Below are 21,136 nucleotides of genomic sequence, written 5' to 3'. Positions count from 1 at the left end.
ACACAGGACCCAGAACATCTGCTTGGGCTGCAGGGAAGCCAGGCAGGCAAGGAGGGATCTCCCAGCCTTGCCTGGGGCCAGGCAAGAGACAGAGGCTTGGGCAGCTCAGCCACCCATGGGTGCTGAGCTCAGCAGTGCTCAAATGCCTGCAGAGGTGTCTGAGCACCTGGGAACTGCTCTCAGGGCTAAGGGGTTTAACAGGCATCCTCTGCCAGCCTCTCCATCCTCAGTAGCCTTCCTTTGACTGCTCTGTGCCTCCATTTCCCTGTAAGGTGACTGTAAGGTGGCACAGGATGCTTTCCTCCCATCTCCCACTTTGCAGCAATTCCCACGTGGGCAAGCAACTCCTGCATCATTTCAGAGCCTAGGCATGGTGTTGTTGTCACCAGGAAGGGAGGCCCACTGCCCAGTTCCAGGGCAGCAGGAATTAGTATGTTAACAGGGCTAGTGGTGAAATGAGAGACAAATCCCACAATAACTCCACTGGGACCAGCAACGCATCCATTCTGTGTACAGACTTTGAAGGTATTAAGTGCTAAGGATTTTGGTTTGACATCTGAATCCAGCTGCATTGTTGTGAGAAGCCCTTGCAGGTTATTGCTCCAGACCAAACTTCCATAAATAATCTATTGCCTTGGGTGTAGTGCTTCGGAAGGGGCGGTGAATGTTTGTTTTGCTGATTTAAGCATTCCCGTCCTCTTCTTCCTTTTCCCCTTCCCTGGAAAATGGATCCTATTAAACACTGCAGATGACACAACTCATGCCAATACATTTGCAACCCATTTTGGCTCATAGCGACAGCTGCTTTCGAGCTACAAACTTCCTCAAGTTGGGGGGTGAAACCCTTCCATCAGCATGGGGGTGAAACAAAGACAGTGCATCTGCCCGGTGGATCCTGGCCCAGTCCTTGCCTTTTCATCCCATATTAGTGCAGAAAGCAGGATAGAAAGCCACCGAGATGCATGTGTGAGTTGGGACCTCAAAAGTCATTTGAGTTTCACTGTGCTGGGCCATGGTTTAAGCTGCTCTGCCATAAAGCCATGGGTGCTGCTGTGAGATCTGCTCTCCCAGGATCTGCTCTCCAGAAATGTCTCTGAAGAGCCTTCTGGGCATGGGGTGGGTTACCTGTGCTGTGCCTCCAGCATCTCCCTCTGGCAGGCAAAGCCCAAGTCTTCCCATACTGGATCCTGGCCAGGTTCAACCTCGTCATTGCTGGAAAGGGCCAAAACTTTGGCAGCACCACAGCATGTCCCCACTTATTCCAGATGTGTTGCCTTCCTTCCCATGGTGCTGGTGACTTATACACCACAGGACAGACCTAACTGCATTGGCATTAACCCAGTCAGAGGTGTTTTTTCCGCTCCACTTGAGGATGGCAAACTACTGGATAAACCCAGACTGCTCTGCCCTGTCTGGTTTTTGCCAGCACACCCTTGCAGCTCTCATCTGCAGCCAAGCCCTGGCTCTCAGACCTGTCCCAGCTGCTCACCTCATCTCAGAAGGATTGTGAGCCATCTGTGTGCACCAAGAGGAGAGTCCCTGTTGCAGGAGGTGTTTGCAGTGTGCTTCTGATTCATGATAGGGAAGTGGGGCTCATGTGAGCCCAGATACCACAGCATCCTTATGCTGCTAGCAAGGTCCAGACCACAGGGCTTGCTCTTCACCTGTAATTTTCTGTGAAACGCTTCAGAGAGCACAGCAAAATCCTTCAGTGACTCTAATAACATTTCTCTCCAAAGCTCTAGGGTATTTCCCCCCCCATCCCTGTGAAGTCATGCTTCAGGTCTGCTGAAATCCTAGCAAATGCCTCCTAAAATCCCCTGGAGCCCCTGCGACAGTTTATTGAGAGTCCAGGACTGTTTGACCTTGGAGGGGGTGAGAAAGGGAGGGGAAGAAAGAGCAGCTCTAGGCTTCCCTGCCAAACTACTTGATCCATTGCTGAGCCTCTTGCAGAGACCACAACACAGCCAGAAATCTCTCCCAGACCATCAGTGGGGTATCTGGGCACTGTGCTTTCCTCTCTCCTCTGCCCCAGGTCTCTCAAGCGTCTCCCACTGTGCTGGGCAGTGCTGCTGCATGAACAGTGTGCTGTGTTCCCTAAAAAAGCAGCAGTGCCCCAACCACCTGGGCATGGTGTCCATCTCAGCATCCTGGCCCACTCATCCTGCCCAAAAAATGTTTGTGATCCTCTGGGTCACAACTCCTTCCCTGCTGTGGTGCTTGGAGTGTGCAGAAAGGTTGCCCACCCTGCAGGGAGCTCTGTGCTGGGGGTTCCCACCATTCCTCAGGAAATAATTAAAACACTGATAGCAATATTTTTACATGGCAATAAGTGCTTTAAGTGCTTTTTATTTCTTCTTTGTTGTAAGAAAATCAGAGGATGCGTGGCAGGCTGCTGTCCTCCACGAGGGAGGCGGGAGAGGCTGTGCTGAGCATCCAGATTATCGCTGTGGGGCAGGCTTGGCAAGGATGCTGCTACTGCCAATGATCTGGTGCTGATGCTCCCAGGGAAGGTGTGTTTGCTTCTGGGGTTTCATTGTTAAAAGACCATCGATAAATTACAGGGAGTCCAGAGGAAAATTGATTAAAGAATTAAAAGATATCCTATGACCTAAAGGGGAGATTAGGGGAATTTAGTGAGGTGCTTGCTGTGGAGTGGAGCTGGGGATGGTAGAGAGGGAGCAAAATTAAAACAACCTTGCAAAGGTGGTGATTAGAGCAGGTGGAAACAGTCTCTGTAAGTGAATTGGTTTGTGCCTCACATTTTGCTTTGCAAATGCTGGGCTCTCACACACGGTGGGAAGGGGCTCCCCAAGCTGGAGCTGCCCTGTAGCACATGGCACAAACATCCCCTGGGGTTTGCCCACTGCTGCTGGTGGGGATTTAAGCGTCGAGCCAGGATTTGAGGAAGATGAGTGTCATGTTCATAAAGCAAAGGGCCTTTTTTTAGCTCGATTTCTTTACAGATGGGCTGGATAATGGGACCTCCCTTGAAGCCAGCTGAGTTAAGGACACGGCTATTACTTCGAAATGCAGTGAAGTTCAGAGCTGTGTGACTTACATCATCCCAAGGACCTCATTGCCTTAAGAAAAGAATGAGGCCAGGGTCTGATTGAGGCCTGAGGATAAAAAAACAGACATTAGTAAAGAGAGCAGTGGTATTGAGCAATGCTGTTAGCTGAGCTGCTATTGCAGCCCAACACCTCCAGAAATGTCACACACTTTTGTTTTTCATCTGCTTGAAGGACACATTTTGGGTGAGCTACAGAGACTGATGCTCTTGCTCCCTCCACCCCAAGGTACCAACAGCACAGGGGAGATTTCAGCTTGAACTGGAAACACTCATACTATTAGTGACATGTCTGATATTTTCTCAAAGACAGAGAGTGAGCAGATAAGGACTGGTGTGGAGACCTCATTCCTTATGATAAATTAGGCATCTTCCCAAGTGCCTGTCATTATTGGGCTATCATCATCCCTGAGCAACCAGAATAGCACCACAAACCAGAGCCACCCCCTGTGGTGTCCATCTCAGCTCCAGTGCTGTGATTTTTCCAGACTTTATCACGCAGAAGCGCAGGTGGGATGAGTCAGGTACTTCTCTGGATGTACCAAAGGAGGCTGACTCCTGCTAGGAGGACTCACATATCCAGAGTGGGAACAGCATGGGGAGTAGCTCGTTCTGGTCCTGAGTCAGTTCTCTACACCCACCTCCAGCATCTCCTTTGGCTCCAGCCCAGCTGTTTTTGCAAGGAGCCTGCAGGTGGTTTCCCAGCAGGACTGCAACAATGACATGAACCTGGGCAAAGCCACCAGCATTACAGGGGACAGGGCTCTCCACACTCACAGCACGGTCCTGGCAGCAGAGGGACAGGCACAGACTGCAGATCAGCCCCAGGAGCAGAGCAGCACCTCACCAGGACATCATGTGGAGCAGAAGGGCAGCCCCAAGGATGTGTGTCACTGACCAGGGGATGCTGAGTCTGTGTGAGCAGACCCAAATTCAATCAGGATGGCCAAACACAGGATGAGCAAATGGCTCCTCTGCCTGTGCACACATCTGTTGCACTGTGTGATACAGATGCCCACTTTTAAGCCCCCTGTCCTGGCTGAATCCAAAGCAGAGCAGTCAGTACAGGGTCAAGGGCACCATGGGTCTGTCCTGTGAGGGGATGGAAGAGCAGACTGTGGCATATTCCTAGCAGAGCATGTGGGTGAAAGGAGAGGGTGGTTTTCAATAAGTGCTGAAGGAAAGGAACTTTACATGCAAAAGCCAGTGCTAGTGTGAGGAGAAAGGGGGTAGGGGGTGTATCTGCTTACTAACCACTCCCATCAGCTCCTCCTGCCCAGACAGGAGAAAACCAAAAATATTCTCCTCTGCTGCTGAGAGAGTCAGAAACCTCTTACTTCTTCCTCTCCATTTCCAATGGGGTGAGAGGCCTCTCTGCCAGCAGGTACTTCCCTCACTGGGGAAGAGAAGAGCAGGGAAGGGGACATATCCAAGCTGCATGTCAAGAGAGATGAAGAGACAGGAGGCATTTTTGGAGAGCTGCTGCCTGTTAAAGGCAGCCCACACTCCCCCACGGGGAGATAGCTGGTAATATTCGTGGCTAGCTTGTTGCTCAGTGCATGACAAAGTGCTTATGGCTTCCCTCCAGAGGCTCCTCCTGGATAAATATACAACTTCCAGGAGTTCTGGTGGGACAGCTTCGCCAAGGATACATGGCTGTTGATGGTCCCAGTTGTGTCTGATCACACCTGGTATTTTCCCTGTCTTCTCCATCTGGAGAGAGGATGGATTGCTTTCTTGCAGCTGTTAAATAAGGTGGTGGAGGGGGCAGGGGCATTGCATGGTGTAGGCTGTGCAGTGAATTTCTGCCTGGAGCTGGGAAAAGAGGGAGAAGGGAGTGCTGAGTTCTCTGCTGCATGCAGAGCAGACATGGAGGCAGGGGACCCTCGGGGTCCTCAATACCTGAAGAACTCTTGGGATCACCCTGCATTCCCCCTGCATGACCAAAAAAGGCACAGCTCTCCCTCTCAGCACACAGGGATGTTTCCTCTCTGTGGCTTTTCCAGCTGAGCTCCCAAAGGAGATTGTCAGGGGTCTGCAGGCTGCTCTGGTCAAACCTTTTATCAAGGAAGGCAGCTGCTTCTCCCTGGAGACCAGGGCTGTGATGTGCTCCCATGTGCCCTGACCACCACCTCCTTGGGGTGCACAGCAGCTGCTGGGGAGCCCGTGAGTTACAAGGAGGCATCTTGTGCCTGCATTGCCTGGGCACAGTGCATCCAGCCCCATGTCGAGGAGAACAGTCCCCTGGAAGGAGAAATTAATTTGGCAGGGACTGGAAAACCCCATGTAATTCATGCCCTTCATCTTTCCCAGCCGTTTTAGAATAGACCGGCCCTGCATTTGGGTGGGTGGGATCTGCAGGGCCATGAAGCTCTCCTCTCCAATTCCCAGCTGTGGAAAGCCCTGAGAATGTGCAGAAACTGAGAGCACATCAGCCCCCTGCTCTCCCTTCCCCGCTGCCTGGGCATGGCAGACTGGCATCCTGGAATGCTCCAGCCCTGAGCTGTAGGCAGGGATATGCTCTCCATCCCCGGAGCCTCCCAAGGCCCCGTTTGCCGGCACTTTTCCCTCGTTTGCTGCACACTCCCTCACCCCAGACCGCTCTCCAGGTCTCCAGGAGCTGGACGGGGGCCCGGCACAGTCAATCCCAGAGCAGCCGGTAACGAGGTTCGGTCATTACTGCCCGGGGCTATGTGCGAACCAGTGACCTGGCTCTGAAATGGTTTATGTTACATGCAAATCCCCTCGCAGAGGTGTTGGGGGAGGAAAAGCCGGCCTCGCCGTGAACTCCCTGGGCTGTGATGAGCAAACCCCAGCGCAGCAGCGAACTTCCCGTGCCCGGCGCGGCGCTGCCGCATCCCACCGCATCCCGGGTACCCATCCCCGGGGTACCACAGCGAGCACCACAGCCCCGGCCCCGCTCCAGGGCTGGCGGTGCTACTGTTATACACAAAACAATAATCAGCTGCCGTAACGAGGATGCAGAGTAGCTGAGCTGGCTTCCCTGCTGTTGTGCCGGCTCCAAGTGGAAACAGCTGCATTTGGTTTGGTTAAATGTTTTATTTACTCACAATTATCCCAGATAACAGGTTTGCACTCGTTTGTTCAATATTTAATATTGTTTCAGAGGAAAGCTGCTCTTCGGTTTCTGATGGAAGACTGGGGTGGGTCAGAAGGGATTTCCTGCTGTGGTGTGGTCCCAAGTGAAGGGTAGAGGTGTCCTGCATCCCTGCTGTGCATCACTCCCTAAGGCACCCGGCCTAGAATGCTGCCCCACGGGAATAAAGTCACCTCCAGGAGCACAGCTGGGTTTGGAGTGCTGGTGTGCTCAGCGGGATGGGCATTTCCCTGGGACAGCAATGCTGCCAAGCACCAGCGCTGCCAGAGGGAATGGGAACAAGAGAGTCTGTCATGGGTTTGGGATGCCAGGTGGCTTCTCCTGCCTAAATCACTCCTTCCTGTAGCATCCTGCACCTTGGGGAGCACCTCCAGCAAAGGCTGCCATTCCCAACAAACAGCCCACCCTGTGTCAGGGTTGCCAGAGCCCCTCTGCTCTTTTGCTCTTCCCTCCCACAGATCAATGCTGTGAGGTCTGCTTGATAATTTTCTGAAGGCTGGAGAATGGTCAGGTTTGAGGAGCAGCTCTGCTGTGCTGGAAGCAGCATGGCCTCATGCACTGCAGGATGGAGCAAACTCCAGCGAGCCTGTGATCACACTGGGAGCTGCCCCTGCCACTTTTGCTCAAAGTGGGATGCTTCTCTTCTCTTCTCTTCTCTTCTCTTCTCTTCTCTTCTCTTCTCTTCTCTTCTCTTCTCTTCTCTTCTCTTCTCTTCTCTTCTCTTCTCTTCTCTTCTCTTCTCTTCTTTTCCTTGCCCAAAAATTTACAGCATTGCCTCTTGCCATGCTCTCTGAATTTTCTGCAAGGGAAATGAGAAAATCCATAGCTTGGTTTATTAGCCCCAATCAGTGTAAAACAGGGCCTTTTAGAAATTTATCTGTTGCTGAGTCCACTTTTTTCTCCAGCACCTTCTTGGGGAATAAATTCTTGCTCTTTGCAGCTGGGGAGATGGCTCTTAGGTGGCAGCAGGGTCAGGGGTCTTTGGCTACAGCTGCAGGTGTCCCTGGCCCATTTTGGGAGCTACCAGGGAGGTGCTGCAGTGTTGAGTCCGAGGGCTGGGCTAGATGCTGGCTGAATGTGGGCAGCTCTGGTGATCAGGAATGTCCCCCTGAAGATGTCCATTTGCTAAGCTTGGGGTGGCTTAGACTGAAAGGGAGAGACATAAACCCTGTCTGCATCACTTGCCCAGGTCACCCAGAAGGTCAGTGAGAAACAAACCCATCTCATCCTCTGCCCCTGCACCCCTGGGTTCTCTAATTCTCTCTCAAATGAATTTTGCTGCATCAACTAAAAAAAAAAAAAAAAAAAAAAAACAACCCAACAACACAAAACCAATAAATTAAAAACACCTGCTCTATCCTTCTTGAAGAAATGGTGGTTATGAGCATGATGTTCCCTGAACATAGGGAGGATCACCTGCTATCCTCTGCACCCCTTCTCATCCTCACACTTACCCAAGAAGAACAGATGGTCAAGGGGAAACAGACCAAATTCAAAGCTTCACCTCCCTCCCTTTCTCCAGCAACAAAACACAATTGCACCCAAACATTTGGGTCCATGGAGGGGACTGTCCCCAGCCGTAGCCATGCTGCACTCCAGCACAGGTGGCACATGGCAGACAGATGCCCCCCTGATACACCTGGCAGTAGAAATATGATTTATTCATCATTGTTTTCTTTGTTGTTTCCTGCCAGCCCCCTGTACACAAACAGGCTTTTAGAAAAGCGGCGTTAGATAAATAATACATCGTGCTGGCAGCCAGCATGTGCATAACAAAAGCATCTGTGTGGATGCGTGTGTGGAATAGCAAGGTCTGCTCCTCCTGTGCCCACGTGCTCAGTGCTGGCATCTCGTGCCCAGGTGGATTCCTATTGTGCTGTCCAAGCCTCTGCAGCTTTGCTCTTGGTCAGTTGGGTGGCTTTTTCTCTGTATTTTGTATTTCACACCACACCACTGGTGTGAAAAAAAGATCACTGGGTGATGCCAAACTCCTGCTGCCAAACTCCTGCTGTTTGCACCCCACGTGCCCACTGGACCAGTGCCCTCTGGTCCTGCTGTGGCACATGGGGTGCAAACAGCAGGAGTTTGGCAGCAGAACAGCACTGGTTGTGGGGCTGTCCCCCCGTGTGGGGCAGCACGGGGCTCCTGCCCATGTGCAGGCAGGCTGTGTCACAGCTGTACCTCTAGCTCAAGCACATGCTGCTGCCATGGACCCTGGAGTTTTTGCTGGCCCCAGACTGAGATGATGAGTTATGCAGGTGACCCCAAAAGCACACTATGGGCTCATTATCCCCCATCAGCCCAGCGCCTGAATGTGCCCCGAGTGCACCAGAAAAAATACCTCCTACAGAAGTGTTTGAGAGGCCTCTTAAAACTTTTATTGGTGCTATTTTTTGTATCCTTCCACCTGTGGAGCAAGGCATCTTTAGTGCATTCAGCCCTCAGCAGGAAAGGAAAATTATAACTGATCCATTTCAGAAACCTCTAAAAGTGACCTAAAATAACTTTTCTATATATAAAAGTGTCATGATTTTAATGTCCATTATCTCATGACCTAGCAGAGCTAGGAAAAGCTCTTGTAGATCATTTTTAGTGGTTTCTAAAATGGATTGGTCACAGTTTTCCCCTGCACAGTGGGACTGAGGGTACAAGGACAACTGGGCTTTAGAGATGAGGAGGGAAACAAAAATCAGTTTCTGTGCTGGTGTATCCAGAGCTGTTTCATTCCCCAGGACCACTCGTGGTGCTGTCCCCAGCTGAGCAGAAGTCCTGAAGCTGGTCAAGTGACAGCTATTTCCAAAAAGCTGTAGAGACAGAGTTAAAGGGATGCAAAGCATGGGGCACTGTGTGGCGGGAAAGCCAGCTCTATCCCTACCACTGTTTTTTTCAGGGATCTGCACAGACAGTGACCCTGGCACCAGCTTTCACTGCTGTGGCAGACCCAGATTTTGCAGGAGCATCTCATAGTTTGTGAGCCATGTGCCCAGATGGGATGTGCTCAGCTCTGAGCCTTTCTTCACCTCACCCAGGGCTTTTGCAGCGAGGCTGGTTGCAACCCAAGCCTCTGGGAAGCTGCCACAGCCAGGCATTAAGCATGCTGGGTTTTCAGAGAGGACATCAGCAGAGCACATGGGAGAAGTGGCTCCCTGCCATGCAAGAGGTTAAGAGACAGATTAGAGAGGGCAGGCGCTGTTTGTGGCAAAAGGAAAAGAGCTCTGCTTTTACAGAGTTCAGCAGCTCCATGAAGCAACACGGATGTAAATATTTGCCAGAATTAGGGAGGCTGTGTGCAGGAGCCCAGGGAGGAGTGCCCAAGTAGCTCAACCTGTTGTTCAGGCTGTTTGTGGTGTGGGGCAGGTGCTGAGAGCTGGACATCATCTGGGGGAGGATGGAGAAGGTTGGAGCAGGACACCCCACACCCAGCAGCACTGCCTAAAACCTCAGGGCAGAAAAAGCCTTTAACGCTGCTCCCTTGATGGCTTTGTTTTCCTCCACTGCCTTTCTTGCTCTCTCTGTTGGCCTGATGGGCTGGCCCACCTCCAAAGACAGCATTACAGCACGCTGGATCGATTGGAGCCTGCAATTTTATTTGCTGTCTTTAAGAGCCTTTGATGGGCAGCATGAGCCGTGCCAGTGAGCGCCTTTCCTGGGAGAGGAGGGGAGAGGAACAAGGTTGCAGGCTACCATCTCCCATAGCGGGATGAGGAACCTGCCACCAGCTTGGAGAAGACACCAAGGCTGGGTGGGCAAAGAGAGCCCTCCTGATGCAGCAAGGCAGCTGGGAAGGGGCTTGCAGCTCCATCCTTTGTGGTGCCTGGCAGTGGTGGCCATGGTCACCCATGTGGTGTCATGGTCACAGCCCCTGCGGCACACTGCACGGGCCTCACACTCTGCCATGAACCCTCTGCCTGTCAGGGTGGAAAGGGGGGTATCTGCCTGGCAAATCCCTCTGGGGATGCCTGCAGCTCTGGGGCTGATGGCTCTCTGCAGAGATGGAGGTTGCAGGAGTGTCTATGTGAGACAGCTTGTGTCTGCCCAGAAAAAGAGGACAAAGGTTGGGCTGAGACAGGCTCCATACAGCAGCTTCCCTTCGGCTGCATCTGTCCTTGAACTCTGCATCAGGAGGGCAGAGATGCGAGGATCGTTTCGTCTCCCTTCCCCGGGCTCTCCTTCCACCTCTGGCTTGCTGAAAGACACCAGAGGGTAAGAGGTGGAGCAGGCTGGACACAAGAGGCTGGGGTTGCTGTTGGGGGCCAGCCTTGAAGCAGAGGGCAGGATTTTCACGCCGCTCAATGCTGTGGAAATGGGGCACCTTCAAAGGCTGCTGCAGAGTGGGGATCGAAGCAGGATGAGGATGCGCAGCCCTCCCTCCTCCTCCCAGCCAAACGAACCTGGAGGAGCGAGCCCGCCCCAGCCTCCTCAGCGGAGGAATTAGCACAGATCACCAAGAGCCAGATCCGGCGTGATACTGGAGACAACAGATATAAATTATCCTGAGGTGGACTAATTGTGGCGCATAGCAGCGCAGCATCTTGGGCCGTGCCGGTAGCGCTGCACCCTGCAGGACTCCAGGAATGCTCGAAAAAGCCCCGCCTGCTTCAGCCCGGCTTCCCTGCGACTCTCGGTCACGGGAGGAGCAGCTGAGCACCAGCAGCAAGTGTGCGAGTCGCCTACGGTGGCATCCCCGGTATCCCCAGCATCCCCGAGCAGCAGTGCCAGCCCATCCCGGTTTGCCGGGGGCCGGGCAGGTGCTGTTAGCCCACAGTGCCACCACGCGGTCACCCGGCACCCAGAGGCTGTCCCCAACCTCCCTGCACCCCTTCAGCCCCTCCGGGACACCCCCCGACCCCCCCATTGCACCCCGCAAACAGCAGTGCTGCCCTTGCCCAGGGCAGGCAGGGAAGGGGTTAAGGAGCCTGCGGGGAGGAGGAAGAGGATGGGGTTGGAGCAGGGATCAGGCCCTTGTCTCTGGCATTGCGATTAGCCATTCTGTTTTGATGTGGAGGGTCTGCTTGAATAATTTAACCCGGAGGCTCATTAACCAGGCTCTGGCCTTCGTCTGCCGGCTGAAGGCTGAAATGGCCATTAGGAGGAACACGGAGCGGAGAGGCACAGCCCGCCCTTCCTCCCTCCCTCCCTCCCTCCCGACGGCCCCCTCCGCTCCCTCTCCCTCTCCCGCTCCCTCTCCTCCCTGCTCCCTGACTCTGCTGCTCTTGGCTCCTTTATCAGCTGCTTGCCCTCTAAGCCCTGCCCCAGGGGCGCTGGGGGGTGCGCAAAGCCTGTGCCTCAGTTTCCCCGCTGTAGACCGTAGTAGGCTGTAGATTCCAGTCGCAGCTGGGGCTCATTCCCGAGAAAGCTGTGCCCCTGGTGTGTCACGCCAGTGACACCCGGGCCCCGGGGCTGGAGGGGCTCTGGGGCTGCCGGGTCTGCTCGGTTTGATTCAAAAAGCTGGCTGGGAGAGAAGAGCACATCCTGGGATATTCCCAGTAGATGGATGGGGATGAGGGCTAACAAAGGAAGGGAAAGAGGGAGAACCACAGGATCAGACAGCCTTTCCAAGGGGAATCCCAGTGCGCATCCAGCCCAGAGAGTGCATTTTATGGCAAGACACCGTGCCAGGGTGCTGCTCTTAACAATCAGTGCAAGTGCCTAGGTACCAAGAGGAGTTGACTTCGGTGTCAGATCAGGTAAGGTTTTTACCAACAAAGGCAAAATTTATCAGCCAAAAGGTATCAAATCTTGTTCTTCTCATGCACCTTCCCTCAGCATTTTGCAGAGATTTCCTGCAGCCCTTGCTGTGCTCCTGCAGAAAGCAGAGTGCACTGCCCATGCATCCAGGAAAGCCAAGTAGAGTGTGAACACTTCACTGGGCTTAAAAGCCCCTTGTGCCTCCAACCTCTAGGATCAGCTGACAAGGCCAGAGGGTTGCAGCCTAAATTGCTGCTAGTAAAGCCCAAGGTAAAGAAGCAAAAATGGCCTTTGTATTATATCCACAGGTGTTTAATTCAGCTGTGCGGTGAGATGTTCAGGTCCCAGCCCACACACATGGAGAGTCCCCCTTACCTTCTCCGGGGGTCTGGGGGCTGACCCTTGTCTCAGGGCAGTACAAAGATCAAGGCCAGTCAGGGAAATGGGGGGGGAGTGGCTCAGGAACACCTATGTTCAGACATAGGAGCAGGGGAAGGAGCCAATGGGGTGTGATTTAGGAGGTGCCTCCCAAAGCTTCCACACCAGAGGAAGGCTGCTCCCACTGGCTGCTCTCATCCTGTCTCCTGTTGCCTCTGTGTTTCTTTGGAGGCAGTGCAGCGGAGTCAGGGATGCTCTTCCTCATGCCAAAAGTGTTAACGCTGTTAGTCCTCTTGCAGAGCTGGATTTTCTCCACTGGTTTTGCATTGCTCCTCCTCATCTTGCCAATGGTCCTTCTTCCTCCCTTTGGTGACCTCTGATCATTTGCAGGATCATCCCTCAATAAGTTTATCACTCCCCAGGGATGTGGCAGAGAAAGCTGTGAGCAGTGTAGATTAATGGGGTCAAGAGAGCAGCACCTCCTCCTCATCAGCAACATCTGTGTCACAGCCTTGAAGACAATTTCCCCTGGTACCTGCAAACCATCTCTATCACTGCACCCCCCATTAGAAGCAGTGAGCTGTCCAAGGAGAAGGTGAGCTTTGCACTGCCCAGCCCAAAGCAAGGTGCCATGGAGGACCTCAGCAGAAGACATGGGACAAAGACCCCCAGATCCTTCCAGCATCTGATAAACACAGGCCAGGCTCCCCTTGCAAACTCTCCCCTCCCAGTCTGGCAGCAGCTGGGAGTGGTGGGTTGTCCCTTTGCTCAGAACTTGGTGATAAGCCCACCTCAGCAGGTTAATTAGGTTAATTACCCTTTTTCTTTCCCTGGCAGCCCCCCCGAAGGAGCCAGTGCTGATGTGCCGGTCCAACAACTACCCGAAGGGTTTCTATTGCAGCTGGCACCTGCCCACTCCCACCTACATCCCCAACTCCTTCAACATCTCTGTCATGTAAGTGTCTGGGAATAAAGGGTGCAGCAGGGTGAGTTTCAGTCCCTGCAGCTTGGAGCAGGTCTCAGGTAGTGCCATGAAGTCTTGGGGCAGTGGGTCTGACCTGGGTTGAGCATTTGGCATCAGTGTCCCAGAAATGGGCATGGGGAAGGATTTTCTGAGGACATATAAACTGCATGTTTGGAACCAGGACTTTGTACCGAGAAAGTTTAAATTTCCTTAGAAGGGACCAGGAAAGTCCCCATCCCCCTGGTCCCCTTTCTGTGCTTCCCAAGACCATTGTCCCTGCACCACTTGTCTGTAGTGGATGTTATGCCCACTGGTTTTTGACACATTTGGCACATCCATGCTCTTTCCTGGTGTAAGCTGGATGTTGTTGGGCAGCAGCAGTGTCTCTCACCTGGAACTAGCCATGGCATGGCCATGGCATTGCATCGTTCCCTATCCTGAGCCAGAGTTCTGGCACAGCTCTTATAGAGGCTGATGCCATGTATTATCTTCTGAGGTTGTGTCACCATCAGGAGACCTTGTTCCTCCCATGGGAGAACCAGAGCCAAACCCAACCCCAGCAGGGTCCCATTCTTTCCCTGGGGCCAGCATGAGGATGTTCACTGAAGCCTCTGTGTAGGCTTTGGAGAAAACCTCATACACAGGAGCCCACACAATTCCCTGGCAGGAGGAAAGCAGCCCTTTGGCCACAGCAAGGACTGGTGCATGGGGACCATTGTCTTAGTGGGCATGCAGAGCTGCACAATCTGCCTCCTTCCTCCAGCAACTTGGGTAACAGCACCCACAGGTAACAGCTCTTCTCACCTCTGCTTTCCAGACATGGCACAAAAGACATGGTGTGTGAGAAGGATGCTGTTCCCAAAAACAGGTGTCACATCAGATACCTCCAGCTCTTCTCGACAGTGAAGTACAAGGTGACTCTGACAGTCACGAATCCTCTGGGCAAAAACTTCACCACGCTCACCTTTGACGAGTTCGCCATAGGTAACTTCCACAGCGGCAGCAGGCGGTGCTGGGGCTGGCTTGCTTTGCATCATCCCTTGGGAAGATGGGGCAGGGAAGGGACTGGCTCTCCAGGTGGAGGTTCTGGATTCTCAGACTCCATGGAGATGGGGCTTGAGCCACTCTGGCCTCCTCCCTGAGCCCCCTCCCATTCCCAGGGCCCTGCTGGTGCCTGAGCATCCTGGGGGAGCCGGGCAGGATGCCCATAGGCAGCCTCCATGCTGGTCACATCAGTGGCCTGGTGTCATGTGTGTTCCCACTCCCAGTGGTCAAGATCGCCCATGGTTGTGGAGTTCTTCCCTGTTTGGGGTGCTGGGAAAAAAGCTGACATGTATTAGGGCAGAGAGCTGTGAAAATTGTGAGGTGCAATGGTGTTGCCATTCTTACCCCTCAGAGCATCCCTAAAGGAGAAGTTTGGTGTTTGTGCTGGAAGCAGAGTCATGGGAATTACGATTGGAAGAGAAAATAAAATGTCCCATTCTCTTGTCTCCATCCTCAGTCAGGATAAAGCTCTCCTATAGTCAAGTCTCCCCAGCCCTTACCTAATATTCTCCTAAAAACCCTATTCCTTCTTTTGCACCTGTTCACTGCCCCACCAGGACAGCAGTGTGGGACAGGGAGCAGCAGGCCCTCTGGGCTGGAGTGTCCATGTCTCAAGCTGTCCCACAGGGATGCTTCCCAACCATGTCCAAACCCAGGGCAGAGAAACTGCCCTGACTGCAGAGGGTGGGCATGAACTGAGCAATCCAGTGCCAAACACAGCAAAGCAGGGAGCTTTTCCCACCATCCAAAGCCAGATTACAGCTGGTGCTGTGACATCCTCAAAGAAGAGGAAAAATAGGAGAGAATGGAGTTCAGGAATACGCTGGAAAATAATTTTCTGGTTGCGTGTAGCAATTACCGAACCTAAAAACTAATAAGTGAATAATTAAAGTGCAGCCAGTGGTTGGTCTTTGCCTTTGATGTGCTACACATCACAGCATGGAGAAGCTGGAAGTACTGGTGTGCAGGAAGAGGAGCTCCACTGCTCTACCAGATTTTCTTTTTGTACTCCAAGTCTTGGAAAATATCTAACAAGGCACCAGCTCTGAACAGAACAGGGAAATAACTTTGGAGTGGGGACTGTCCTGCTATGTGTCTGCAGGCATGGCCCATACCTGAAGCTTGTGTTCATCAGTGCATTGGGAATGCTGATAACAAGGGAGAGAGCTTAGAAGGGAAGTGGTGGAATTTCAGTCACTTGGGTGCCTTTAAATGGAAATTGTTGTGTTTGTGGAAGATACACTCCTTAAAAATGAAGGTAACCTCCAACCTGCATGACCCAGGACAGCAATTAAGCAACATTTTCCAAGTTCCTTGCATTCCCTCCTGCAGGAGTTCAGGGCACCCTCTTGTAACATCTGTATCCCACCCATGCCCTGCCTAGCTTCCCAAGCATCTGCTCCTCCATCCAGCACACAAGGGCAGCTCCCCTGGGGAAGCACACCCAGCTGCAAGCCTCGGGCATCCCAACACCAGCACAAAGCTGGATCCAGCACAGCAGTTTGGACTCGGCCCAGGTAGGAGGAGTGGTGAGCAGAGGCCAGCACTGCCCCGGGCCAGCCCTTAGCACGGGTCTACTATTGCTGCCTCTTGCACAAGTGCCTGGAAGGGTGCAGGGTGCCTGGACACGTCCCAGCAGTGCACTGAGGGGTCACACCTTCTGGCATCACCTGGCTCCAGGATGGCACTTGGGGAAGGGGTGATGGGCTGATGCTGATAGGAGAGGCCGTGTCCTGCACCAGCCCACTCCCATAACCACTTCAGTATCCAGTGGCCTTAAAATCTCCATATTCCGCACAACTGTGAAATTCTCCTCCTCAGGATTTGGTACGGGTGCCATGCACCAGCAGCACAGACAGGGTGGTGACAGAGTGCTGAAGCAGGCAGTCACAGGCTTAGCAGATCATTACAGCATCTGCTGCTGCTGACAACACCACCCACCCCAAGTGGAACTTCTCCTCATGCCATCCCGGTGTTAAAAGAAGTGCACTGCATTGCTGCATTTTGCTAGGCAGTTTTGCCCCAGGTTGTCTGCAGTCCTCACTGAAGCTTCAGTGTCTCTTCCAGCTTTCCTCTCTGCAGCTGCAATCCAGGACTGTGTCCCAGCGTGGGGAGTGCTGGAGGTGTGGATCTAGCATCCAGTAGGTTCTCTGGGGATCTCAGCTGGCCCAATGAGCTCTCATCTAGGAGATTTTTCTGGGTTTCTCTTTGCTAGATGGAGGGTGGAAAACCTATGGCTCAGGGCAAAGCCACTGCTTTGGCTCATTGAGAAAATGCTGAGTGGGAACATTGCAACATCTGCACACATCCTGCTAAAATGAAGAGACAGTGTCAGCCAGGACCTGTGTGATGCTTCTCCAGAAATCCCTGGGCTCTGGTTGTCAGAGCCTGCCTTGTGTTTCCCTCTCAGCCTAGAGAAAAACATCATATCTTCTGCATGGAGGTTAAAGTGCAGCCATGTAGCCCCCCCGAATCTCATGCCCTGCTGGGGACAGAGCAAAATCCAAAGCCAAGGAGAGAGCAGTGCAGGGCAGGCAGCTCTCCCTCCCAGCACCATCTGAGCTGGGAGAAGACCGTCTGCTGGGTCAGGCCACCCATCCATCCTGGGCAAGCACAAAAATCCCCTGGGAATGAGTGACCTCCGTTGGTTTTGCCTCTTCACTCCCTTCTCCATCCCCGAAGTCGCCAGAAGAAAATCCCTCCCCCAGCCGCTGGGAAGATGGTCTCTAATTGAGTGGAAAATGACTGGTACTTTCTTTTGCTGTCCTGAGCCCATGCCTTGCTGGCAGTCATGCCGTGCTGGTTATTAGCAGCCAGCTGCAAAGGGTCACTCTGCATTGTCATTTTAATGATGACTGGAAAAGCTTTTCCGGCCCTCTGGCCCCCATCTCCTATTGGTAGGAGATCCAGACTGCCTTCTTCCTCATCTTGCTCCTGCAAATTGTTTTCATAATTACATCTTCTGCAAAAGTATTAATATTAATAAAGGTGAGAGTGAGGAGGTCCTGCAGAGCCCTATGGACATCAGGCTCCAGCCTCAGAGAGGAGGAAAAGGACTGTAGGGAAGAGGACCTGTAGGCAGAGGAAGATGCCGGGGAGGAGTAAGGTGATGTGTAAGGAGCTGCCACCTTCTTCATGATGGCTGGAACAGCATGGGGACATTTTTGGCCGACTAGGATACAGCCACACCTTCCTCACTTGTGTTTCAGCCCAAGAGGTGTTTTTGCATTCCCCAGGAAAGCCAGGACAGCACCACCATGCAGCAATATCAGCATCCTGCCTCAGCACCTTTCTCCTCATACAATCCTGGGGAAAAATATGAGAAGATGCACAGCATTAAAAGGAGGAAGGCAGCCTTGGATGAGGCCTTGCAGGTGTGGATACCTTCATCAAATGAGCTGCCCGTGCCTTGTGTGACCTTGAGAAGGTCATCTGATCCTTCCAATTCCAGCTCTGGGCTGATGAAGATGCAGAGCATCTCGGAGAGGCTGCATGATGCCCATGTCTGTATGAAATTCAGAGTGTTTGAACACAGGTATACAGTTGCCTGAGCAGAAGGTCAGTTCAATTCATACTACTTAGGAAGGCAGAATTAAATTACCTAGACTGACATTTGGCTAAGACATGGAGTTTAATATCCCTCTGCTCATGGAAAATGCCAGGGGATATTTAATGGCCGCAAGGGATCCATTTTAGTTCTTGTTGGAGAGACGGGATGGGCGACGGGCTGCTCCATGCCACAGGGTCTCAGCTGCCTTTCTGAACCACCAGATTCATTCTGAGACGTGTCTGACAACAGCCAGGGGCGATGGATAGCTGAAGACTCACAGTTAACAGGCATGAGCGTGCAGCGCCTTAAGGAGAAGCTGCTCCCTGATGCTCTTCTTGCACTTCAAGCCCTGCCTTAGACACAGCAGCCAAAAACCAAGAGGGAAGAGCTGTGAGTAGCCTCCTGGCCAAGTCCCCTTCCCAGGAATTTCTGATGATGCTCCCTTAGCTCCGCAGGATAATATTACATCTGGTTTTATAGCCGCTTAACCAGTACTCAGCCTAATGCCCATCATCCATTATTATTATTACTATTACTGCTTTTATTACGTTACTGCCTGCAGGCCCTCAGTGAGGACAGGGCTCTATTATGCTGGCTGATGTACAGCCAGACAGCCCCTGCCTCACCATGTGCAGGCTGAATGGAGGCAGACAAAGGCTGGGGAAGGAGGTGCACTCATCCCTGTCTGCAGGGTATAAAGGACTCCTTCAAGGTCATATAGAAATCAGAAAGCTGGACACAGCCTGTCTCCCCTCACTCCTCAGCTGGCCCCTGTGGGACCAGTCCAGGTGTTTCCCTGGATGATGAGCACAGCAGGATGAGGTCTGTCCTAAGAGATATATGTTTGTCCTCTCTGGACTGGCTGCCAGAGTTAGGTCCCCTCTCCTGGCTGTTGTGTCCCTGCTGCCTTGGAAGGACATGGCAGGAACAGTTTTGGCTTTGTGGTTTTGGGGGGATTTGCCCTGCTGTCCTCTCTGGCCTGGGCAGGAATCCTGTGGATGGAGGGACACATGAGGAGGTACCAGGGACTTTTGGTTTTCCTGTTTACCTGGAGAGCTGTTTGAAAGCTCATAGCAGCTGGGAACATGAAACTGGAGCCAGGGCAGCCTTCCTCTGTGCACCAGCAACAGTGTCCAACTCACAGGAGAGGGGCTAGGGGTCACATCCCTGCAAAATGGGCAGGTGACTCCCACCTCAGCCTCAGGGCACTTTTTTTCCTGGCTTCCTTTAACAGTCACAGTAGTATTTCTCTTTGCTGCCCAAGCACATTTGCCATGGCCAACTGAATTTAATCATGCCTTCAGGCTGGCATACTAAAAACCAGGGCCAGGCCCCCTGCATTACCCCAGGGAGTATCCATTGCATCCATCCCTAGCCCAGCACTTTCCTTCCCACTTCCTCGCTGCAGAGCTGCAGTTCACAGTCATCTGCATTCATTCAGCCAAACAGACTTTTGTTTTGCAAACCCATCCTGCTGAGCCAACGCTGGATTTATACTTTTCCGTATGTGTTTGGACTCCAAGTCCCTGTCGATGGAAGCTGATGTCCAGCCCCAGCCCTGGGATTCAGAGTGAGCAGAGGAATTGCAGAGCCATCTGGAGTAGCTCAGCACAGCACAGCCCCAGAGAAGCATTCCTGCTGCCGAGGATAAAGCTGTAAATGGAAAATTGCACCCCATCCTGCCACAGAGAGGAGTCTGTGGGAGCTGGGAGGTGGAACTGGGCACTGTGGCCAAGCTCACCAGCTGACCAGCCATTGCCAGAGTCTCTGGGAGCAGCCTCTGAGCCTGAAATTACATTGGGAAGGAGGAAGCTATCCAGCCCTCCTGGCACTCGCTGTGACAGAGGGAAGGTGGTGAAAGCCAGGGTGGGGATGAAGATGATGGTGATGAGCAAGAGGAGGCTGGGGAGACAGAGGTAGTGGTGGGCCATGTCTCAGGGGAAACAGGTCCCACTAAGGTAGCTGGGCTGTGGCTTCACTTCAGCACCCTCTCTGCCTTACCTGCAGACAAGGAAGTGTGTTCCCAAAGCATCACAGGCTGGTTTCTCCTGAGAGGAGCAAGCGGTGGCAGTGCTGGGACAGTTGCTGCAATGCCACCATCATTCTGGAGCAGGGGTGGCAGCAAGCAGCTCACATATGACTGCATCTGCCCCAGACTGGCCATGCATCAACACCTGATCCCATCTGAGTGAGGGAAAGATGCCCTTCACACACTGGGCAGCGCTGCGGGCAGGCTCGGGTGATTTGGGAGCAGCTCAGTCACCACCACCTCCTTCCTCTCTCAGGGTAAGCAAAGCCCCTGTGGGGGCATCACTTCCCACCCACAGCAGGTGCACCCTGGAGTCAGCATGGAGACCTCTGACTGCAGGGCAGGAGCTGCAGGAGCTCTGCCAGGCAGAAGGGGGCTCCTCTTCCACATCCCTCCCCCATCCTGGGGAGGGGAGTTTGATGCTGACATCTTGACAGGCTTCTGCTCAAGGCAGTCAGAGCCCAGGGACCATTGTTCAATCCAGAAATTTTCAGGTCAGGTGGGATCCACTTGCCTGCATGTGGACTTGGAAGGGGGTTTAAGTGCCTTCCCAGGACAGGAAGACTCATGTGCATTGCTATTTTTGGAGTGCACAAAGAGCCCTCATCCACCTCTGGCACAGCTGTGTGCCTAGCTCCATGTGTCCAGCTCCTTCCTGACCATGATTAAAGGATAAGCATGGGCGTACACAAATTTTTTTAGCTTTGCTGTTGCAATTGGGAGTTTGAGCTGTCAGGATTTGATCAAACCCTTGGCAAGGAGCACGGACTGCTCTGCAACAGGCAGCGACATCCATCACAGCCTGTCTGGGATGAGCTTCCGGCACTCTGGAAGTAGCTGCAACATCAAAGCACGTTGCATAGCTCACAGCCAATTAATATTCACCTGAAATACATGTCAGGTAGCAAGAAAATATTCCCATATCCCAAAAGCAGAGCAGGGCAGTGGGAGAGAGCTGGGTTGGAAGGTGACCAGGGCAATCCTTCCCCTTTAGTAAATACAATGTGCCAATGTTTTGAATCCTCAAAACCCCAGCCCTGAGCCCAGGGGCCAAACTCTGCCACATTATTGTGAGGCTTGAATGTTTGTCAGACTCACAGAAATCACAACTCACAGCAGTTGCAACGAAAGTGCAAGGTTTTGGCTTGGTGGGCTCCTCATCCTTATCCAATTAGCCCTGTGTAGGAGGGACGCTCTCTGCCCTGGCCCGGTTGTTTCCATGTGTCTCCAGTGCTGTCACCTCCTTGATGGTGGTATTTTGAGCCAGGACAGCCATATGACTGACCTGGACAGCA

General features: G+C 52.9%; 1 protein-coding gene across 7 annotated transcripts in view; it reads left to right on the top strand.

The window, feature by feature from the left end:
- Window positions 1–21,136, top strand: part of CNTFR (ciliary neurotrophic factor receptor) — a 201,769-nt gene that overhangs the window by 165,898 nt on the left and 14,735 nt on the right. For all 7 annotated transcript variants that reach the window (XM_071425695.1, XM_071425693.1, XM_071425690.1 and 4 more), the window contains 2 exons: window positions 13,092–13,209; window positions 14,036–14,202. In XM_071425695.1, the coding sequence (XP_071281796.1) occupies window positions 13,092–13,209; window positions 14,036–14,202 (285 nt within the window). The remainder of the gene's footprint in view (window positions 1–13,091; window positions 13,210–14,035; window positions 14,203–21,136) is intronic.

This window comes from Agelaius tricolor, unplaced genomic scaffold (assembly GCF_023055355.1).
Source record: "Agelaius tricolor isolate 1412-34295 unplaced genomic scaffold, bAgeTri1.0.p SCAF_4, whole genome shotgun sequence".
NCBI classification, from domain to species: domain Eukaryota; kingdom Metazoa; phylum Chordata; class Aves; order Passeriformes; family Icteridae; genus Agelaius; species Agelaius tricolor.
This window is presented reverse-complemented; position numbering and strand designations above follow the sequence as displayed.